Genomic DNA, 20,781 nt, shown 5'->3' on the forward strand with positions numbered 1-20,781 from the left:
GCTCTGAGGTTGCTGCCTCCTACAAGTACAGCTTCGACTGCTTGCTGTTACCACTTATCTTTTGCCAGAAACATTCAAGGTCAGTCTTTCCCATTCTCTTAACTGTGTGTGTGTGTGTGTGTGAACACTCGTATCTGATTCCTTGGGACCGAATCCCCACTCTAGTGCCGAGACCTGTCGAGGGGTGACACATGTCTATTTTTAAAATAGATCCACCAGACGTTTAGTATCTGAGTGCAGGGTGATTATTTAGTCAAGATTATATTTCTGTGGGTTTTGTACTGCCGTCTGACAGTACAGTTTTACTTGGGTGGTTGTTTTGGTTTTAATTCTGAGGTCGTTTCAATGAGTGTGCCAAGCGCTGCAGTGGTAGAAGGCAGTTGTTTCTGAGTCCATGTGATGCTATCACTACCACGTGCTAGCGGCCTTGCTACTGGCCTGATCCTGTGAGATGTTCATCACAGTCCAAAAATAAAACTTGCTCACAATGTGATGTATGGAATAGTCTTACAGGGGAAGGGAAGGGGGAGCTTTATTGCTTGTATCACTTAACATTGGGACTACACGAAAACTGGAAAATATTACGCCAGAGTAGTAGCCTTTCAAATCACCGCTGGGGTTGCCAGCATTAATTGCAAAGCTTCATAATCCATTACAAAGCTTTATTTCATCCTTCCATTAGCTTTTGCTTGGAGAACTCATTTCTGCTAGTTAATGTCTGGTAGTCTTGGAAGGACAAAAGGGCTTTTTCTGAAAAACAGTTGCTCACGTTTCTATCCAATCATAGTCTGTAAAAAAAAAAAAAAAAAAAAAAAAAAAGTTATATTAATAAATAAAGGCTAAAAACAAATTAATTTCCTTAGTTTGGCTACACAGACCTAGCATTTCACTGAGATCAGTTTGAGCTACATCTATGCCTCTTCAGCCTTCCTCTGCTGAGGCTGCAATGCTCACACAATAAAACCATTGGTCACACCTCATTACTGAGGTTATTTCCAATACTGTACAAAGGACCAAGTAACAGATGTTTTGAAATGGTTAATCAGTTGTTATAGGTTTAATTAAGTTGATACCTCCACATCTTTTCCATAATTTTTATTTCATTTTACTTGTAAAAGCTGGGGCAAAGATCTTAACTACAGACTCAGTCAAGCCTCCGTGAGGCTCAGGCTTCAACATTATAACATAAATATTACTTGCATGTAATTATAATATTCTGTTTTTGCCACTTACACTAGAGTTTTTTATCTCTGAATTTCACTCTTGGAAAGTTAAGTTTGGACTTAGATGTATGGCACTTGTTGTTTGGAGTGACACACACAAATCCCCATACACCAGAATGAAAATTCAGCCCTAATCATCAAAGGGAAGTGAGGACTAAATGAATGTGTGTCATGCGTATCCAATTTCCCCACTGATCATCCAGAGAAAATAAATCACAGCGGATGTCCTTCCACTTCTTCTTTGTTTAAATAGCTAGAAGGAGCTCTATGTTAAAGTCACCCTGGGACTCCCCAGAGAATACTAAAATAAATTAATATTTGTTGATTAAATGTTTTGACCCATATTAAAGCCACTGGAAAATGATAGGCCTAGTTTGTCATGGCAGCACTCCAGGTTTTTTATGTACTACTGAAATCAGAGGATAAATATGGAGGAGCACATCTCAGCTAAGCTAATACCCAATTTCATCCGTTTTTAATAAATCCTTTTTTGGGGATTGCACTCTTTGAGGTACTCATTTGTACCAGTCTCTCAGAGTTGCCTAGTGTCCAGCTGTGCTAGGATCTCCTGTCATCTTCCTATTCTGCAACAGAAAAGATAAAAAAAAAAAAAAAAAAAAGAGATTGACAGGAAAGAGAAAAATAGGGAAAGGCATACAGGGCAGACTGGATTGATTAATGGGAACATTTTAAATGGCACAAATTTGCGTTAGGTATCCAAGCCGCATTGATTTTCAATAAGAATGAGATAGCTTACAGTTCCTCATCTCTCTGAAATGTTCCCTTACACCCTAAGGCAATTTAATTTGGAAAGAATTGTTGGAAGAAATCTGATAGGTGTATAAAATGAGCGGTATAAAAAGCATGCTGTCATGGCAAAGGCAGTGCCCTGAGACTCGGAACCTGCTCAAAAGTTAATTGAAATCAATTGGAAAGACTTCTGTTGACTTAAATAAGCTTTGGGTGAGCCCTTGGGAGAGCTAGTTTCAATACCCAGATTTACCACAAATTTCTTGAATGGCTCAGGGCAAGTCACTCTGGGCCATAGCCAGAGCGGGGGCCAGATATGGTAGTGAGATTGCTCAAAGGGAGGAGAGTGTGAAAGGCTGTCCAGGCAGCCTCACGCTTTAGGGCTCTTTTCAGAAGTGGGTTATGAGCTGCTAATGTAAAACAAATAATAACTTCTGTTTAACTTATCCTAGGACGATGTCAAGTCAATTTAAAAACATTTTGAAAATGAGGATTAGGCACTTACGACTATAAGAACAGCATCTGTGGTAAGACCAGCTTGGATAAAATGTCAGGGGCCACCAATCCTCATGTTTCAGAGCACAAACTCACCACCAGCTGGAATAATGAAGCAGATACCTCAGTGGAACGATATGTTACTGTTAAGCAGTTCATAGTATCGTTTACTATGGGTTGTCATCTAGCCATACCTTTCCATGGATGCTCCCTAAGGAAGGAGGGGTCTCTTCTAACTGCCTGGGGAATAGCAGAGGTGTCTGTAATCCGTGTAACTGGGGCCACTTCTCTGAAGTGACAGAAGCTCCTGGGGAGTGCTGCACCCTCAGAGCTGCTGGGCTGGGATCCTCCCAGCTGCTCCAACTCTCATAAACTCTGGCAGTGTTTTTGGTGGTGTCAAGAAGGCTCTGCAAGCTACAGGGGCTGGCCAGTGCCTTGTTGGCTTTAGCCATCCGTCCCGGTTTAAAACACATGTACATCCTTATATCTCTCCAGGGTCCTTTGCTGTAATTGCCAGTCCTTGCTGGATCCCACATTCAGGGTGGCATTTCTGCTGCAACACTTCGTTGCTGCTCAGGCAGAGGCATTGGGCATGAACAGCAGAAGCAGCGGTGCTTTGGGAAGCCAGGATGGGTGTCAGCAGCTCTGGGCACAATCAGCATAGGCTGAGTCTTGTCTGGGTATCGATTGCTGCCAGCTGAATCACTGATGGCTCAGCCAAGTTGTATGTGAAAGCACAGGAGATAGTTCAGATGATAAACTTATTTTACATGGGACTAATAAGGCAGAAGAACCACCAGGAAAAAAGGAGCTTTTACAGAAATGCAACATAGACGTTGCAGTGTTTTCCAAGCTTCTAGCCACAAAGGAAAGGGAGAAGGAGCCAGCATTTTCTGAACATTTTTTGATTGCCTCTTTAGAGAGGGTTTTGTTGCTGGCTAAAAGTTTGCTGATATTTGCCTGAGTTGCCTGAGGCTTTCTAGTGAGGCTGGTGCCAGCTTACTTTAACATAACTAACAAGTGTTGGCTTCCAGGCTGTGTTAATGGCTGCAAGCCCTAGATATTTAAGTTACTAAAAGTTCAATCAAAAGTTAATTAGGGCTTTTGGCTTTTCCTGCCTACATCAAGAACAGAGCAGAGGAGATTTCCTAATGCAGTCAAGGAGGAGGGGATAAAATCAATGCTATCAGACAGCAGTGTTTAATAGACAGCATGAACATCACAATCTGTGCCAACAAAACAGTATTTCTAGGGAGCTCAGTGCCTAACTTGAACATGTCTCTGGTGATGATTCCACTGAACCTCAGGTACCTGGGCCAGGAAAAAGATTAATGGTGATTTTATCTCCTTACATCATTCCCAGCTCTCTGGGATACGAGATGCCTGCAGCTTTGTGTGCTGCAGCCAACATCAGATGAGCTGCCTTGTTTGTGGCTACATATCCCATGTGCCGTTTGGATACTGGGTTTTCTGGGAAGGGTCTGTGGCTGCTTTATCTGCTTGCTGTTGATGCAGAAGCAGGTAGGGTGTGTAATATCAGCCATGCTGGGCAGACGTTTATCACCTATTCATACTAAAGAGGTCCACAGTCTTGGTTACATACCGAAGAATCTTTTAATTATTATTACTATTATTATTGTTTGTCCCAGTCCATAATATGCCCTCCAAAAATGAACACAGGAAGAGGGGTTGGATCTCCTGCCTTTTTCATGTCCCTTCTCCATGGTGTGGAACTGCTTCGATTTCTTAATGACAAATTCAGAAAGTTGTTTTTCACAATGTGAACCAAATAACACATTGTCCTGTAATTGTGTCTAGGAAAGGACAGACATTTTAGGTGGAGATGTTCCAAAAGATCCCCTGGAAGCAAGTGCAGCAGCCAAACAACTGCTTCTGTTCATTGGCCAAAACAAAATTCAACTCCACTTTGTGTCACCTTGACAAAAAAAGCATCTAGTATGGGAATATTTTGAGGGTTGAAATAAGTTGCTTTACCTGTATATATTCATTCCAAACCAAAGAGTAGGAAAAATACTCTCTGACCTGACCACCAGAAGTGAGTCCTAGGGAGAGGTGAGATGTATATGGATTGAATCCTGCTGCTTTGCCTTTTGCATGTTTATATTAGCTAAAGTAGCTTCAATGTGAAAATAAAAGAGACTGGTTCTAGAAATCCAGAAGGCTGTCGCTCATCTGGAGAGACGGGAACATGCAGTTCAGATCCGTGCTCTGAAGAGACAGAGGAGGAGCTCAAACTTTCCTGACATTTCTCTTTACTAAAAACCTGTTCGTAGTTACTTACAGTTTTATCAAACTGAAACTATTCAGGATTAACTTTTTCCTTCGGGGTCTATCTTACTTTCCTGTCTGTGTTCTTAACATTGGGCTTTCGTTTGTGTCACGGTGGTCCTGAGCAGTTTTGTTGCTCCTCTTGAGCATGTAACCTTCTTGTAATGTCTCTGACACTGCTTGAAATTTCAGCTTTTCTTTTGAAACTGAGAGGGTAAGGATACAACTGTGGCTTTGAGAAAAATTAAGATGAATTATCATTCTTTCAGAAATGTTACCTTTCTCATGGGCCAAGTTCAACATGACCTGATTGATGAGTTTGCCTGGAGTTGTTTTTTTTTTCTTCTTCTTTTTTTTTTTTTTTCCCCAATTGATCTTCTTAATGGAAAACAAAAACAAACAAAACAAAACAAAAAACAACAACAACAACAACAAAAAAAAACAACCACGAACTTTCAAGTCCTCTAGGCATAAACAAGTGGAAAGGGGGAAGAGGGAAGGTATAATTTTAAAAGCTGTTTTTAAATTTTATTTTATTGTTTTTCCTCCTGCAGGTGTCTAATTAAAAAGAGAAAAGTCAACATATTCTCAATACAACCTAATTAATTTCCTTATAAACTACTAAAGCTAAAGGAGCTTTCAGTGTCTAAAATGGATGGTGTGTTGTTTGGTTCAAGGAGGCTTACTGTGAGTTTTCTTGGCTTTATGGCTTTGCATTCTAATGCCAAAACATTTTATACTGTCCCACATAGCAGAAGGAAGATTTAGATTGGACACAAGGAAGAAATTCTTTATTATGAGAGTCGTGAGGCACTGGAACAGGTTGCCCAAAGAAGCTGCAGATGTCCCATTCTTAGAAGTGTTCAAGGCCAGGCTGGATGGGGCTTTGGGCAACCTGGTCGAGTGGCAAGGGGTTTGGAACCAGGTGATCTTTAAGATCCTTTCAAACCCCAACTATTCTATGGTTCTATTTCTGGAAATCAGAAGTAATTTCATAAGTATTGTCAGGTAAGGTCATTCCCTGACTGAAGGGTGTAATTTAAGTCTGCTTTTTTCCATCATCTCTACCCTGCATACGGGAAACAATTTATCCCATTCTTCTTTAAAGGTTATTTTTATGTCTGTCTTCACTCATCTCCTTTCTAGACCGAACAATACCATTTCCATCATCCTTTTTTGTGCCTATCCTCTTGTAGGCTTTTAACTATTCCTGTCCTTTTTTCCGAATTGCTCAGTCCACTTAGTACTTAAAGTTCAACTGCCAGACTGGATGTCGTGTTCTTACTGAGGCCTCATTTTCTTATTTTTCTTGGTGCTGACTACACCATGGGCAGAGCAAACTCCTATTTGTACAGCTCAGGCTGATGAATGCCTTCATTGCAACAGCATGTTGTTGCTGACTTACGTTCAGCTTTGATCCTCTGTAATATTCCACAGGTGCTATTCAAAACAACTGCTCTCTCTCTAGTCATTCCCATTCTGTACTTTCTCAGACAATATTTTCCCCTCCTAAGTGTAGGACTTAGCACCTGTCATTGCTGAATTGATTTGAAGAGATCAGGGAAACAGTGGAAAACATGGGATTCAATCTGAAAACTGTTCCTCTGCCTCAGTTTGCTCATAGCACCTTACCCCACAAGCAGATTTCCAGTGTGTCATCTATTTGGTTACCTGGACCGTCAAATAACAGAACAATATAGGAATAGGACGTAACCCTTGCAGGTTCCCAAACGCCCTTCCAGTTTGACAGCAAACAACTTATATCAGCTGTGAGCAAAGTTTTCCAGAAGTTGTGCATCCATCTTCCTGTTGCCTTATCTACAGTGGTTCACTAGTCTTCTTTTGAAAATATCTTCTGAGATGGTAAAGCTTTTGCTGGTACCTGTGACCATGAGTTATTTCTCCTCAATTCACATTTCTCTTTATCCCAATAGTTGTCCTTGGTGTTCCTTTTCTATGTTCTTTCTCACAAGATGCTGACACACATACAAAAAAAAAGTAAACTTCCTACTGACTTGAGAAGTAACAAAGAAATCCTCCAAGAATCAAATCAAAAAAAATTATTGCTGTTATTAACCCATCAAGATGTCAGATGTTTCAATAAATGAATCTGCATCTGTCATTTAAACTTAGTGATGGTTATTTTTTTCTCCATAATTGTCTGTCTCTCGAGACTGGTTTAAGATTTTTCAGTTCCTTCAGTAAATAATTATTTACAAAATCTATTGCTACAGTCTCTCAGAGATTCTCCAGATTCCCAGCAGGAACATAACTTTAAAATCCCTTTTAGCTTTTCTAAAATGGAAGGATTTGGGAAAAGGAAAACAACCAGTAATTCAATGAAACAAGCAAGAGCCGTAAGTCAGTTTATGTCCTAACGAAAGGTTAATTTTAGAAGATGACCTCAAAGGGTGAGCAGCTCATTTCAGGTAACTCCAGCCCTTTGCTTCTCTGCATTGAGTATCAATGTGAATCTGTCTGTTGACTCTTAGTCTGAATATATAGGTCGCAGGAGCCGAGCTAGATTCCAGGTCAGCAAGATCATGTTTTCCACTGGAAACCCTCCAGATGATGATAAATATCATCAAACAACTTCAGGATCACCACAAATATTGATGTAAGCATACCTTAGACTTCAAGGACATAGAGTCTCATCTACCTTACCTTTCAAACAACACCATGCAAGTTGTCCAAAATCAGCGTGGTTTCTATACATCAAACACCGTATGGATTTAGCACATTTTTGCAAGATGTTTCCTCTTTAAACTATATAGGCAGCCTCACTGCAGTAGGCTGTCTCTCTTTACAAGGCTGCAGCTCAGAGCATCAGTGGATTCCCCACTCGTCTTGTTCACCCAGGGCCCATAGTTCCCTCAAGAAGGTTGTCTCAATGTAATGGCTCAGCGCCACTGCCTGGCATGCAGAACATTCCTGGTTTGTCTCTGGAGATCCGCAATGCAAGTGCTGACATGTAACACCACAGCTGTGCAATTTGTCAGCAGACAAGAGGGAAAAAGCTCTCCCTTGGTCCATCAGGAGGCAGTGCAGCTCTGGTGTTTGCACTGCCCCGGCTTTGCACCTTCCCAGAGTCAGAGCACCTTAGGCAGGTCACACCAGCAGGCGGGCCTCAGACAAGTGGCCTGTCAGAAACAGAGTCCTGCAGAACGTCTTTTGCAAGTGAGAAGCCCCAGAAATAGATGTTTGCCACAGACCAGAACACTGTGTGTGTCTGTCATCTTAGCCCAGACCAGCCTTCTGACAGGGTTATGTCTCTTTTCCCTGGCTGCATTCGGTGATACATACCTTGTCCTATTGCCCATCACACACTGGGATTTGAGGACAACAAAGCAAAATGTAGATGTGACTGCTGCATCAGTTGCCAGACATTTCTTGTATGTGGATCTGAGAAAATTTCCGTCAGGAAAATAATTTAAAGAATGTTTTTGTTTGCACTGGAGACTGTAAGCCAAGCACAAAACTCACATGGACCATACCTCATGAGAAAATACATTTTTTTTTTTGTTTGCTTGTTTTGTTTTTGTATACGTGTGTTTGTTTGTTTTTGATAGCTGGTCACTCTTTCTTGTTTTAAAAAAAACAAATGCTTTAAATGTTCAACTTAGTTCCTGCCAATGTTCAGCATCAGTGCCATTGTACAAGAACTAGCAAGAATCAAGTTCTTCTGTAAGTGGAGATGCGTTTGGTTTGGATTCTGAAATGACTTGCACAACAATTCATCCTGGACTCTAAGAATGATGAACATTTGCTTGGTTAATAAGGGTCCCTCTCTAGACAATGATATAGCCAAAATCAGCTATGGTCACATAGGATGAGTAAAGTTTCGGTACAGAACCACTTATTTTCTACTCTTAGAAATTGGTTGCCTTCATATAAAATTTCAGAAGGCTCTCTTGGTACATAAAGATCTGAAAAATAAAGCTTTTTGAGGGCTCAATACTATTTCTAATCTAATATGTTAGAAGAAAAAAGGTAAAAGTGACTGAAGTAAAATCGATACTAAATATGTTAATTATGAATATATCTATTAATAATAAAGGGGTGCTAACAATTAGTTGCCTACAGATTTGGGGATGAGAAGAATAAATCTCCAATATAAGCATACATGCAATAAAAAGGGGTGGGATAAGCAAATAAATAAGCAGAGAAGAAGTGAGGATGACTGGAAACAGACCGGTTATGTCATGATACGAAATGGAATATGTTATAGTGAAGGCATGGAAAGATAAGTTGGGTTATTAATATGCATGTTTTGGTTATCTCAAGAGCCAAAACTAGTATCAAGGATTTTTTTAAAAGCACAGTTGTTCCTCAAAGAAATGTAAATTTCATGTTTACAATGCCCGTCATGTTTTCTTTGCTTGCTTTTCACTTTTCTTTAAGCGGTTGGCTAGTGCAGTTAAAATGGTAAACATTTGCCATTTCTCCAGCTAGAAAGGAGCATGACACAAGCCATTAATGACATAAGCCAGTATTTTGGGATCAAACAGCATGTGTAAACATCCTAGGTATGATCAGTTGCACATTCCAATCTTTTCTAAATTTACAATATGTGAATTGAGGATTGCACCGTCACTGGCTCGAGGTGCTGAGGGGGCATGCAGCTTTTACGGTAAATGCAAAGGACGATGTTAATTTATTGAACATTGTTCTGCAACAGGACTGAAATTCTACAGTATTCGCCTTACATTAGCTGGCTGCCCCTGGCGTGCTGAAAAGCCTCAGCTATCCATGGCTGAGTGTCCACTAACTTGTCTCTAAAGGTTATCTTTTTGCATCTTGATCTGCTTGAATCTTGAAGGCACACTTCAGTGGTCATTCCAGCCCACAAGTTCTTTCTCATTTTGCAGATCTGGAACAAGGTCATCTTTCTCAACGTGTCACAAGCTTCATTTTCTTATTGTTCATGGGGTGATTACTCTCCTTCTAACCTAATATGTGTAGGCAAATGCTTCAGGTGATGTTGTTCACCTACAAAAACATCAGCTCTGTAGCCCATTATTTTTTACACACTAGATCTCCCCTATATTTTCTTTTCAAAGCATTAGGAAACTCTTTCTGGTGCTTTCAAATGTCAGATTACTTGTTGTTTGTTTGCTTATGCACCAACTTGCAGTTTTGAGCTAAATTTTACCTGGTCCTTTGTAAACGTATCCTGAGTGTGTCTGAACATCACCAGCCATCAACAGTCATGGGCAGTGGAGCCCATGCAGGTGCAGGAAAAAGCCAAGCAAGAGTTACGGCAAAAGAGCTGCCAGTTGTGGCCACCTGTTTCCATTCACATCCCGTGAAAAGAAAATCACTGAAGAGGAACAAGTGAAAAGTGGTGCTGGCTAAAACCCTTTTCAGGAGAAGCTGATAGCAAAAGCTCATAAAAATGAACAGTGACTTACCCAGAAGGCAGATTTCACGTAGCCAGACACTGGAAAGCTCTGCTGCAGTCTTCAGCTTCTCTGTCCAGACAATGATTGGAGAGAACAACAGGCAAAGATGCACAGCAAGCTCTGAAAATAGGGTTCAGTGTCATTTAAGAAAAAAATAATGTCTTAATAATCTTAATCTGCCAGGTCTGAAGAGGTTTTAATCCATTTTCTGGAAATTGAAGGTACTTTTCTTCATTATCTTTGGGAGTCAAGTAAGAGAGTGCTTTCCTGCCTCCCTCCACAGTGTGTTAAGGAGTACGATGTTACCATTCTTCCTAGATGAAGTCTTTTATTCCTGCAACGGGATACATCTATTACTTCAATCCTATTTAAGAACCAATATCTTACTCTTCATGAAATCATTTTTGTATTTTAATGTTTTCATTTCTGCTTGTGGTACCATCATAACACTGTCTAAATCACTTCAAAATACTTTATAAACACTAATTAAAATATATTTTTTCTGTAGTAACAGCAAAACAAAACAAAAAAAAACAAACAAAAACACAACAGAGTTTATTGTCCATTATTTCTAGCTTCATTAGCCAGTTTGTGAATAAGCCATGTTATGCTTATTCACAAATAAGCTACCTAAGCTGGTTCTGCGCTTCCCAGCTCGGCCGTGCAGGACTTATCTGCTAGCACCCAACTCTTACGGAAAGGACCGTGTTTCTTCCAGAGCTAACTAAGGCCCAGAAGTACTTGGGTTATCCATATTTTCCAATTCCCCCCAGCCCCCCTTCCCCTAATAACGGAGAGTTGGTTATATATTGATTTCACAGAGGATTACATTTAGGGTGTTACAGTCACAGGGGATTAAATTGCAGGTTGCAGAGAAACAGCCAGGTTCAGGCACGAACCAAAGAAAGGTCTTACTTACACTAATGGGAACATTGACTTGATATAATCTTTTATTCTTAGACGTGTTTCCTTGCTACTGTCTAACCCTACAGTTAATCAAGCTCTTAAGGCAATGAAGTTACAGCTATTTTTGTTATTTGACGCTGAACTATTTGGGGACAGCGTATCGCGTGTGTGCCTGGCTCCATCAATTTTCTACTTTATGGCCCCTTTCTCTTTCCTCCCCACGCCTTTGTTAATCTACCCTCCTAAAAAATAAATAGTCTGACTGTGAGTTCATGTACACCAGAGTGCTGCTTCTGATTTATAGCAATGCAAGTTAGAGCAGCAGTTGGATCAGGAGATCAGTTTTAGCGTGCAGAGTGCTGTATCTGAAAAACCAAAAAAGGCATTGTAAAAGGTGGCTTTTGTTTTAATCGTGTGTGAGGACACAGTAATTATCTTTATCTCAGCCCAAATTAATAGCTAGCAATGTTTTTTATTTTTTATGAGTGCTTATTAACATATTTGACAAAATCAGCAGTTTTAATCTCAAATCACAGATATTTATTTTCATTAATTAGCAGCAAGGTGAAAGCCAGTTCATTGCCACAGTCACCACTTGTTGACAGTTTTGCTAGTACAGAAAGGACCTCTAGCTGAGGGTAAAAACCTACTGATATGTTTTCTCCACATGCATAATTAACTGTGGTGCATATTAGGAAAATATGAAGCACTTGTGTAGCATTTTGTACTTGTTCAATTCTATGATTCATTTATACTGTCCAGCGACTGTTCTCCCTCTCTCTTATGCCAGTGCTATCAAAATACTGCAAGGCTTGGACAGAAACCGTGCTGATTTCTTGCATGAAAGATCCTGTTAGCCTTAGTAAGTCCCTACTTGCTCTCAGTCAGTAACACACCCACTCATTTATTTGCAATTAAGACAACGAGTTAATGCCCTGCATGTCCGAGGGAGCCTCATGCAGCTGTGTTCAGGTAAGTAGGGACCAGGTGGAGACAAGGGGAAAGTGCTCCTGCCAAACCAGCCTGTGCCAAACGAAACACCACGGTGTGACAGTAAAAAAGCTTGACAAAGAGCAGAGATGTAGGAATGAGGACTGTGACTTTAAAGAGTGACTGGAGCAAAACTTTGCAAAGTTTCCAGACCCAACACTCATTCTGAGTGCCAAGCTCTTCACTGTATGCATTGAATGCAGGAATAGCAGTGCTAGTAAAACACACTTGATCCATTTTTACAAGTGATGTAATATATAACTGTCTGTGCGAAGTAACACGTTCTTGTGACTATCCACCTTCTAATCCACGGCCGTGCATTGGTGTCATAGCTGTGCTCTTGCTGCCCTCCGAGCCATGAGTCACCATCTTTCACTTCCTCAAATAATTACAGGCAGCAGAAGGGGCTGTCGCTGGGGCTCTTCAGGGCTTTCTCTGCTGCTCTGGCAAGAAGGGAAATCCACGCCTTGCCTCACCTGCCTGCAGGACCGTACCTGTCTTTTGCTGGAAGATCTGCTGGTTACACCGTGCTGACCATCCCTCGGCCCTAGCTGAACCCGAAAACAAGTGACATTACAAAACTACTCAGAATGCATTTGTTGGAGCATTGTGTGAGCAAATCCATGTGTATACACATGTGCTGATCGCCGCTCCTCTTTAGTAGGTTCATTGGGTGTTGTGTTACTCCTAAATAACGAAACTGGTGAAATATGGCCTGGTTCTCTGCTGCCTTGCACCTGGTTAGTGCTTCCCATCCGTGAACTAAGGGCAAAGTACGTGTTGAATGCGAAGAACTGTAAATTTTCCAGTCCCTGGTGGCAATATTTTGTGCCCATTTACAAGGCAGCGTGCTCCTAAGTGACTCCACCAGGTGCAGGGGGGAGGAGGGCCCGATCTCCCCGCTCCTGTCTTTCCCCTCAATTCAGATTAAATTTTCCCCAAATCCCGGACATTTCTGCTTTCCCCTAGTGGGTGTCTGCCGGGGGCAGGGTGCCCGGCACTCGGAGGCGATGCAAGAGGAGGTGTCAGGGTGCTCAGCCTGAGCAGGACAGGGAGACCCGGAGGGACACGTCCAGCCCCAGCCGATACCAGCACCGCAATTTCTGCCCTGTTTCGGCTGCGGGGCTGGGGCACAGCCCCCCATCCAACCCCACACTGGCTGACACAGCCCGTGTCGGGGAGGCGGCTGATGGCATTGCTGTCAGAGGTGCTACCCCCGGGGGATTCTCGCGACGTGCACACTTTTTCCCCCCCCCCCGGTTTGGGAAGGGGAGCGAAGCGGTGCAGGAAAACCCCCACCGGGGCGTGTTAAATCCCCCGGGGCGCTCTGCCTTTGGGTCCCCGGCAGGTGCCGGACGGACACACAGCCGGACAGACAGACAGACAGACAGACAGACAGAGAGAGGAGGCGGCAGGGGCCGGGCTCAGGTGGGGCGGGGGGGGCCGGGCCGAGCCGGGCCAGGGGAGGGGGCGCCGCCGCCCGCCCCCAGCCCCGCCAGCAGCACCGAGGCCCCGCACGGCGCCGCAGGGCGGGCACAGCCGCAGGGGGCTCCCGGCTCTCCTCCTCCTCCTCCTCTTCCTCCTCCTCCTCCTCCTCCTCCTCCTCTTGCAGCCCGGCGGGGGGAGCGCGGCCGCCTCCGGGCCCCCCGTCCTTGCCTCCCGGGCGCCCCCCCCGCCGCATGGTCCCCGCCGCTGCCATGAGCCAGGCCCCGGCCCCCCGCGGCGCCGCCCGGCCGGGGAGCGATGCCCGCAGCGATGCCCGCAGCTCGGCCCCCGGCCGGGGCCCCGGCAGAGGGATGCCGCCGCCGCCCAGCCTGCCCCAGCTCCTGCACAAGTAAGAAGCCGGGGAGGGGACGGGAGGGGACGGGAGGGCAGGGCGGGCACGGGGCGCTCTCCTTCCCTCCCTCCCTCTTTTCCTCCCTCCCTCCTTTTTGCCTCCCCCCCCCCCCCCCTCCCCACCTCCCCGCTCCGTTCCCAGACTGACAGCCGCCCGGACGGGGGTCGGCCCGGCCCCGCTGCCGCCAGCTTCAGCCCCCCCGGCCCGGCTCGGCAATGGGATGGCAGCGCCCTGGGGTGTCCCCCCCCTAAGGGCCCGGAGCCGGCCCCGCTCTCACGGCGGCGCCCGGCGCCCCCAAAGCCGCTGCGGGTCCCGAGGGGGTCGGGAGCGCGCTCGGGGGAGTTTCCTTCGCCCCCCGAGGGTCCCTGGGGGGCCAGGAGGGTGTCTCCGTGCCGCACCTCTGCCTGGCTGTCCCCAAACCCACGCTCTCGGAGGGCACGGCACCGGCGGCATCCCGCTGCTCCCTTCTCCCTCCGGAGGGGGACGGAAAATAAAAGGACTTTTTTTTTTTAGGGAGGGGGGAGCCTTGCTTTTTGAGGTAAAGGAGAACCGGGAGGCGAACCTTGGCAAGCACAAGCGTCGGCACGACCCGAGCTGTGCCGGCCCCGGGCAGCCCCGCGCCCCGTTTGCCCCTAACCCTAAATCCTCGGGGAAGGCTCCCAGCAGAGCGGGAGGGCTGCGAGGGGGCACCGGGAGGCCGGGATCACCTCCTCGGCAGGCCTGGCAGCAAAAGCAGCCACGGAGGGGTTGGAGGGAGAGCTTTCGGCCCCGTCCCCAAGGACTTGCCCAGCACACGGCCGTATAAATAGCGGTGCGCACAGCTTCAGCTTTGCGGCGAGCTGATTGTAAGTCGGGAGCTGCGGTATCGTTTGTAAACACGTAGGAAACCGCTGGTAAATTCTCCTTGCAGGGTGGCCTTTACGCTTCTCGGAGCTTAGTTTTATTTTTGTTTTCCGGGGGGATGTTTTTCAGGCAAGTTTTGAAACTTAGTCTGTTAACAATCCTTCCTATTATCCGTGTTTTTACTCCTGTTTGGAAACACAGACTTGGAAGTTCACGCTGAAACTGAAACAGTAATGGTGGCTTCCTAATTCGGCTGGGTAGCTGAAGAGCCGCCTGTGAGTTGTAGTGCAACCAGAAGGTAACTTGTGCTTGTGCAAAATCGGCCTGAAAGCTTGAACTGTGCTCTCCAGTGTCGGCCCTCGTTATTTAATGTTTCTCAAGACTTCACATGGGTGCAGGTCAGGTGGATCTGTCAGGACTGCCTCACGATTAATTTTGTCCTGTGGCGCACGATATCTGCGAAGGCATCCATCCCATTTTCGCCCGTCCCACCTACTGCCTAATTCTAGGTAGGGGAGCTTGAAACTGGTTTCTTATTGAGATTATCTTCAGGGAAAAGATTGGAGAGGGGTCCCGTGTCCTGACTGCGCTCTGTCGTGGTGATGTGGCACAGAATGGCACACGTTGAGCGTCTCCATCTAAGGTCCTGCAACTTGATCGCGCTGTTTTGTAACCGCGTGACATAATTCAGCGTGCGCCTCTGTTTACCTAAAAATTATATCTCCGCCCTGCTTTTACTTGGAAATGCAGGCAAATTCTGTTTTGCTTTTCTCTATATTTTATAATCTGAATTGGATATTCAGTGCATTTGGTGGTTATTAGGAAGGGATGCATCAGGGCACGTCTTAAACTGCTGTTATTTATTTCTAGTCTGCTGGGGTAGGTGTAATGGCTGGCACCATAACATACTTGAAGAGGCTAAGGGAAGCGATGATCCCTCTGTCTCAGCACAAAATGAAGACACGATGGTTTCATTACTAGGAAATAAAATATCAACATCTTCCTGAGAATTTTGACTTTCTTAACGGCTTTTTTTTTTTCTTCTTTTTTTTAAATACAAAACAAAAGCCCAATTGTTGTCTTTTTGCTTTGTGAGCTGCAGTAAACAAGCGTACAGTTACAGAATGGCAATTCTGAGTGGTACAGCTCAGAATGCTGCGTGTTGGTTAACTGAATCTTTCACCGCTTCTATTTTTCATTATACCATTTAAACTTACAAAGCTCCCCGGATTCCTTCCCTCTCCACCCCCCAGAATACTTTAGAAGCTTTTACAGATGTTAGGTGAAGACCTACGTCATTTAAAAAATGACTTCTTATGTGGGCAGCTGGTGAAATTTCACTGTGAACACTGAGCATTGAATAGGGATTGAAATTTAGCAAAACGGGAGATCTGAAATGTCTTTGGCTCTGTTGGCTGAACTCGTACAAGGCAGATAGCATGTGCACTGTTTTATTTTACTGCAAAACAACTGGTGGTTCTAACATTTCTAATGTAATTTTAATGTTAAAATATAACGGAATCTCTTGATGTTCCTATCTGAATCCTGTCCAAATAAAATAAGAACTAAATTGAACTAAGCTGGATGTATGTATTCCCCCTCTGAGTGAAAATGTCATTGCAGTTGATACTAAAGGTCCAATCATAAGATTTATAGAGCAGTTAAAACTTTTTATCTGAGTAGGTGGTTGGGATGTTTGATGGGAAAATAATTCAAATTTTCCCAAAGTAAAAGCATTCCAAAGCCCTTATGTTGTTGGGCTGAGAATGATAAGCTGGTGGGGAAGGGAAAACCTGAATTTGCACACTCTGATGATGACTGATAAAAACATATGCTTGCGTATGAAATAAAGCAGAAGACTGAGAAGAAGGAAAAGGACAATTGTAATGGTGTTGGTTGGCATCCATCCATTTCCGTTATGGTGGTGTGGAAGGAGTAGAAATGCCTGTAGCATTGGCAAGTGAAACAAATATGTGAAACCTTTGAGAAGTCCTCAAATACCTGCTCTGCACAGAAAGAAAAAAAAAAAAAACAATAAAATCTTTCTCCTCCCTACAGGTAGGTCTGCTTCTACAAGCAAAGTTTTTTGTTTATAATTTGGAGGTGGTATTACTCAATGCAGTATTTACACAACATCTCAGAGTCTGACAATTTTTATCACCTGTTGTTAGATTGACTGGTGTGCATGGGCACTCCCACCAATAATTCCAGGTGTGTGGCTCACCGCAGGCTGATGGAGCAGCTGTCTGGAAATAAAAGACCAAGTGGTGGTTGTGGTCTAAGTATAAAGATGTTTCATGACGACTGCTTTCTGTGAAAGTCCGTGCTTAAAACGTGCCACAAGCAACCTCTGTAATTATAGGAGGCCTGACTATTGAAATGCAATCTCTCTGTACGTTTTAATGGCTAGCTCCGTGCTTTCAGTTCTAATAATTTGTCATGGGTAATACATGCTCAGTCGAAAGGGAGCACTTCTGAGCTCCCAGTGTTGATATAGGGCTACATTTATTTTACACGTTGAATAAGGCGTCTAAAAACAGTGGGGGGGGGAAATGAAGTTAATGTACAATTTTATTTTTTTTTTCCTAAGGGGTTGTGCCCCAGAGATTTTGAGCTCCTCTGGAAGCAAGATGGAATTTCCAACATCTGTGCTGGAGTCGTCATCAGTTTGTGCCAGTTCTGGGGACAGGCAGAAGCAAGCAGGCTGGTGCTGAATGCTTTGAGTCCTTTATTTCCTATAGCAGCAAGGAGGAAACTTGTTGGAAAAAAATAAATATATTTTTAATTCAATTATTTTTAAGCAGGTGCTTTTTTATTTTTCATTGTCTGTTTAGTGTAAAGCGCAGGGTTTTCTTTTTTTTTTTTTCCAACCCAAGGTCTCTCAGGAGAGATAAAATATGAAATGTACTCCCATTATATACATTAGTCATGGCAAATAGTTTGGCATATATGGCAAAGGCAAAACGGATACTTAACAAGAGGACATTAGAGAAACACTGGTTTTACTGTTTCTCTTCTTGCTGTCACTGATCCAGGCTTTGTATGTTTACTTGCCTTTTAAAGAACATCTCCAAAATCTGAGTTGCTTCCTTGACCAGCAGAGCCCTGAAAACTCATCTAGTTTGTGTTGTAACAACTGTAACTTCTCTGAATGGCAGTGAAAACAAACCCGAGCTCTGTAGCTGTATGAGCTGAGAGGTGTTAACAAAACAAGGGCAAGGAGCTGAACCCAGCAGCCAGCACAGTATGGGTGGTGTGGGACTTGCTAGAGAATGTGGGAACTAAAGCCACGTTATTGAACTTCCCTTTGCGTTTCCCATTCATTGTCTCTCTGTATTAGGAAAGACAGCGAGGAGGGAACCTCGTTTTTCCTCTGAATTTTTTGGCTACTTGTTGTGTAATTATTGAGTCTCTTCCTATACTTCACCCGGCAGTAAAACCGGGACTTGAAATGTGTGTGCGGAGGGCACCTGGAGGTGCTGCACCTCTAGGTTCAGTTGCTCACAAAAAGTAGAAAGTAGCATCAGGGATGCTAACTGTCTTCACTGTCAGGTAACAAAAACATCTCATTTATCTTCATATTTCTTTTTCATAACATTTCTGGTTGTCATGTAAAACGTCCTTTTTTTGAGGGGAGAGGGAGGAAGAGTAGGGGGAGGAACCAGTAACAGCCCCACCATGTCCCTTATAAAAGGTATGACCTAAAGATCAAAGATGAATTCATTCTATAGATGTTACAGTTTAAACAAAAATTACTATTTTTTTTTATCCTGAAATCTTTTGATTTTCTTTAAACATGTTTTTTAAACCAACAGCCTGTTGGGTGAGGAACTCATTAAAATGCATTTAAAGATTGAAGAGGGAGCACAGAGGTACAAAGTAGAAAGGGATCAGGAAAAAAAAATAATGAAAGAAGTGCCTTGTATGCAAACATTTCTGTATAGTCTGGCTTTTATTATCAATTATCAATAAGTTTTTAGTCACCCATAAATGTCAAAATTATTTTCCATATTTTAGTGGAGACTGAGCTAACAGCACCAGTACCAAGTTAAATAAGAAGTGAAATAATCCTTAGCTGATGAGAAGCGGAGTAGTAAGAAGTTTGTGGAACACAACACATGGCAGCGGAGTCCTCCTTACTGTAACTAAGTTGCCTGGATCTGGCTCTTTTATTGGGAACTTAATACTACTGTTCCCATCAATGGGAAGACTGGGAAATGGGTGCTTTGTTTTTTCCTCTTTATTCACTCAAACTTGCAGGCAGGGAACTGAACGAATGCTTCTCTGTGTGCTAAAAGCCCATTTGGAGGAGAGGAGAATGGAGGTGTGGGTAAAAGCATCAGTGCCTTCTAGTTCTGGTCCTTTCTGGGGACTGCCAAAATGGGAGGAACAAAATCTTTAAAGGTATGATTATATTTCATAGAGGGCTGCAGGAATTTCCTTAGCAGGGTAAGAAATGGGTTATTTGTGTGAAATACTAATTTTAGTCACTTTAAAATTCCATTCTTCAAATAGAATCTGCTCTTTCTGAAGCTTATGCCGTCTTGAAGTTTTGTTGAATCTAACTCTTCTGAGCTGATTTGCAGCTAGACACGTTGCCCGACGGACTTTATTCCCCTGCATACACGCACACATACACCCCCTGCCCCGTTCTTTGTAACCTAGTACAGTTGGTTTAAGGATGTAATCGCTCTGTTAGCCTCTGCCCCTCTGTATCCAGCTGCTTTCTCCTTGTCACACTAATGACCCGTCACTGTGGAGCTGTCACTGCATGCTGGGTGAAACCAGAAAACCTGCGCCTTTGGCTTTTGGAGAAGCTTAATATCTGTCCTATTCTGGCAACACGAGCCCAGCCTACTTTACAAATGCATCTTGCCTCTTTGGAACAAATGCAGAATAAAAGCATTGTGTATTCTGTTGCAAAGGGGCAGAGGCTTCTGTTAAAGGATCAGTGTTTCGTTATCAGTGCACAGAGGCAATTATTATTGTGGCAGGCTTGCTGCTTTAATTCTTTTTAATGCAAACTTGTGAAATGTGACTTTAACTGATATGATCCCGATACCACAAACCACCATATATTTTATCCTGTGCATCTGAGGAGCTCCAAGGGAGCCAGACTTGTTCATTTTCTGCAAGTCTCTGTTGGGAGATGAGCTGAACTGGCAGTGAGTGGGGCTGTGGTGGGGTTGTGCTGTCTCCAAATGAAGCCGTTCAGATTTGTCACCTGCCATCTCACTTTAAAGATGTGCAGGTGTCTCACCAGCTCCTGCAGAAGACTTCAAAGATGCCACCATCACTGCCTGAGTCTGTGAGTGATGTGAAACTGTAGCTCTAAGGGCTGTGAAGTGCAGTCCGTCTCCTGCATGGAGTTAACTCTAAACCTAGACTGTGCTACGTTAAATGTTAATGGTGGTGACTACTTTAAGAATGGGGATTCTGCTTCATCATCTTGGATATACTTCCTACTAGGAAAAGACAAGGTTTGGAAAAGGAAATATTTAACTCCTGTTCCCCTGAGTAATTCCCTTAAGTCTTCTGCCAGCCAGGATGGATGGAGAAAATGTATTGTGGGCAGGCTTTGAGTAAGCTCTCTGGCTGACTTCTGCTCACCTGGTCCCTTGCCTGGCTTACTGGCTTTTGAGGTGCCAAAAGCGTGTGATGTTCTCTAGTCCTAGCTTTCCTCAGCTTGCCATAAATCTCCTGGTTTTCTGTACAGCGGGCTGCAAAGTATTGGAATTTGGACAATGTAAAATGTTTTGAATTTGGTTCAATCAGAAAGTAAAGTTTATGTCTTGTGGTTATTTTTATCCTGGAGGGGGAGATGTGTGTGGTGATGGCACCTGCAAGCTAGGGCTGCTTCTCACACAGAGCCTTGGAGATGTGCAGGAGTTGCTCTTGTATTTTTACATAGATTTGAACATTTGTTTAAAAAAACAGGCTTTAAGTACTTCTCCAACAAGTGCCTTGACAGCCAAGGTTACATCCGAGGTTTCCTTTATTGAGATAATAAATACCCTTCTGTGGGCTTTTGCACATGCTATATTGG

General features: G+C 43.7%; 1 protein-coding gene and 1 long non-coding RNA gene across 4 annotated transcripts in view; one reads left to right on the forward strand and one right to left on the reverse strand.

The window, feature by feature from the left end:
• Positions 1-488: 488 nt before the first annotated feature.
• On the reverse strand, positions 489-11,017 carry LOC137859444 (uncharacterized). Its single transcript, XR_011098277.1, has 3 exons — positions 10,790-11,017; positions 10,169-10,279; positions 489-788 (listed from the first exon to the last, which is right to left on the reverse strand). It is a non-coding gene; the product is annotated as an uncharacterized lncRNA (long non-coding RNA).
• Positions 11,018-13,490: 2,473 nt separating this feature from the next.
• The window catches only part of RBM20 (RNA binding motif protein 20), a 104,138-nt gene continuing 96,847 nt past the window's right edge, over positions 13,491-20,781 (forward strand). For 2 of the 3 annotated variants that reach the window (XM_068688505.1, XM_068688507.1), the window contains exon 1: positions 13,492-13,889. In XM_068688505.1, the coding sequence (XP_068544606.1) occupies positions 13,735-13,889 (155 nt within the window). In that variant the 5' untranslated portion in view covers positions 13,492-13,734. Of the gene's footprint in view, positions 13,890-20,781 lie in introns of all 3 variants that reach the window. The other variant, XM_068688506.1, reaches the window with a different exon arrangement.

Source organism: Anas acuta, chromosome 7 (genome assembly GCF_963932015.1).
Source record: "Anas acuta chromosome 7, bAnaAcu1.1, whole genome shotgun sequence".
NCBI lineage: Eukaryota > Metazoa > Chordata > Aves > Anseriformes > Anatidae > Anas > Anas acuta.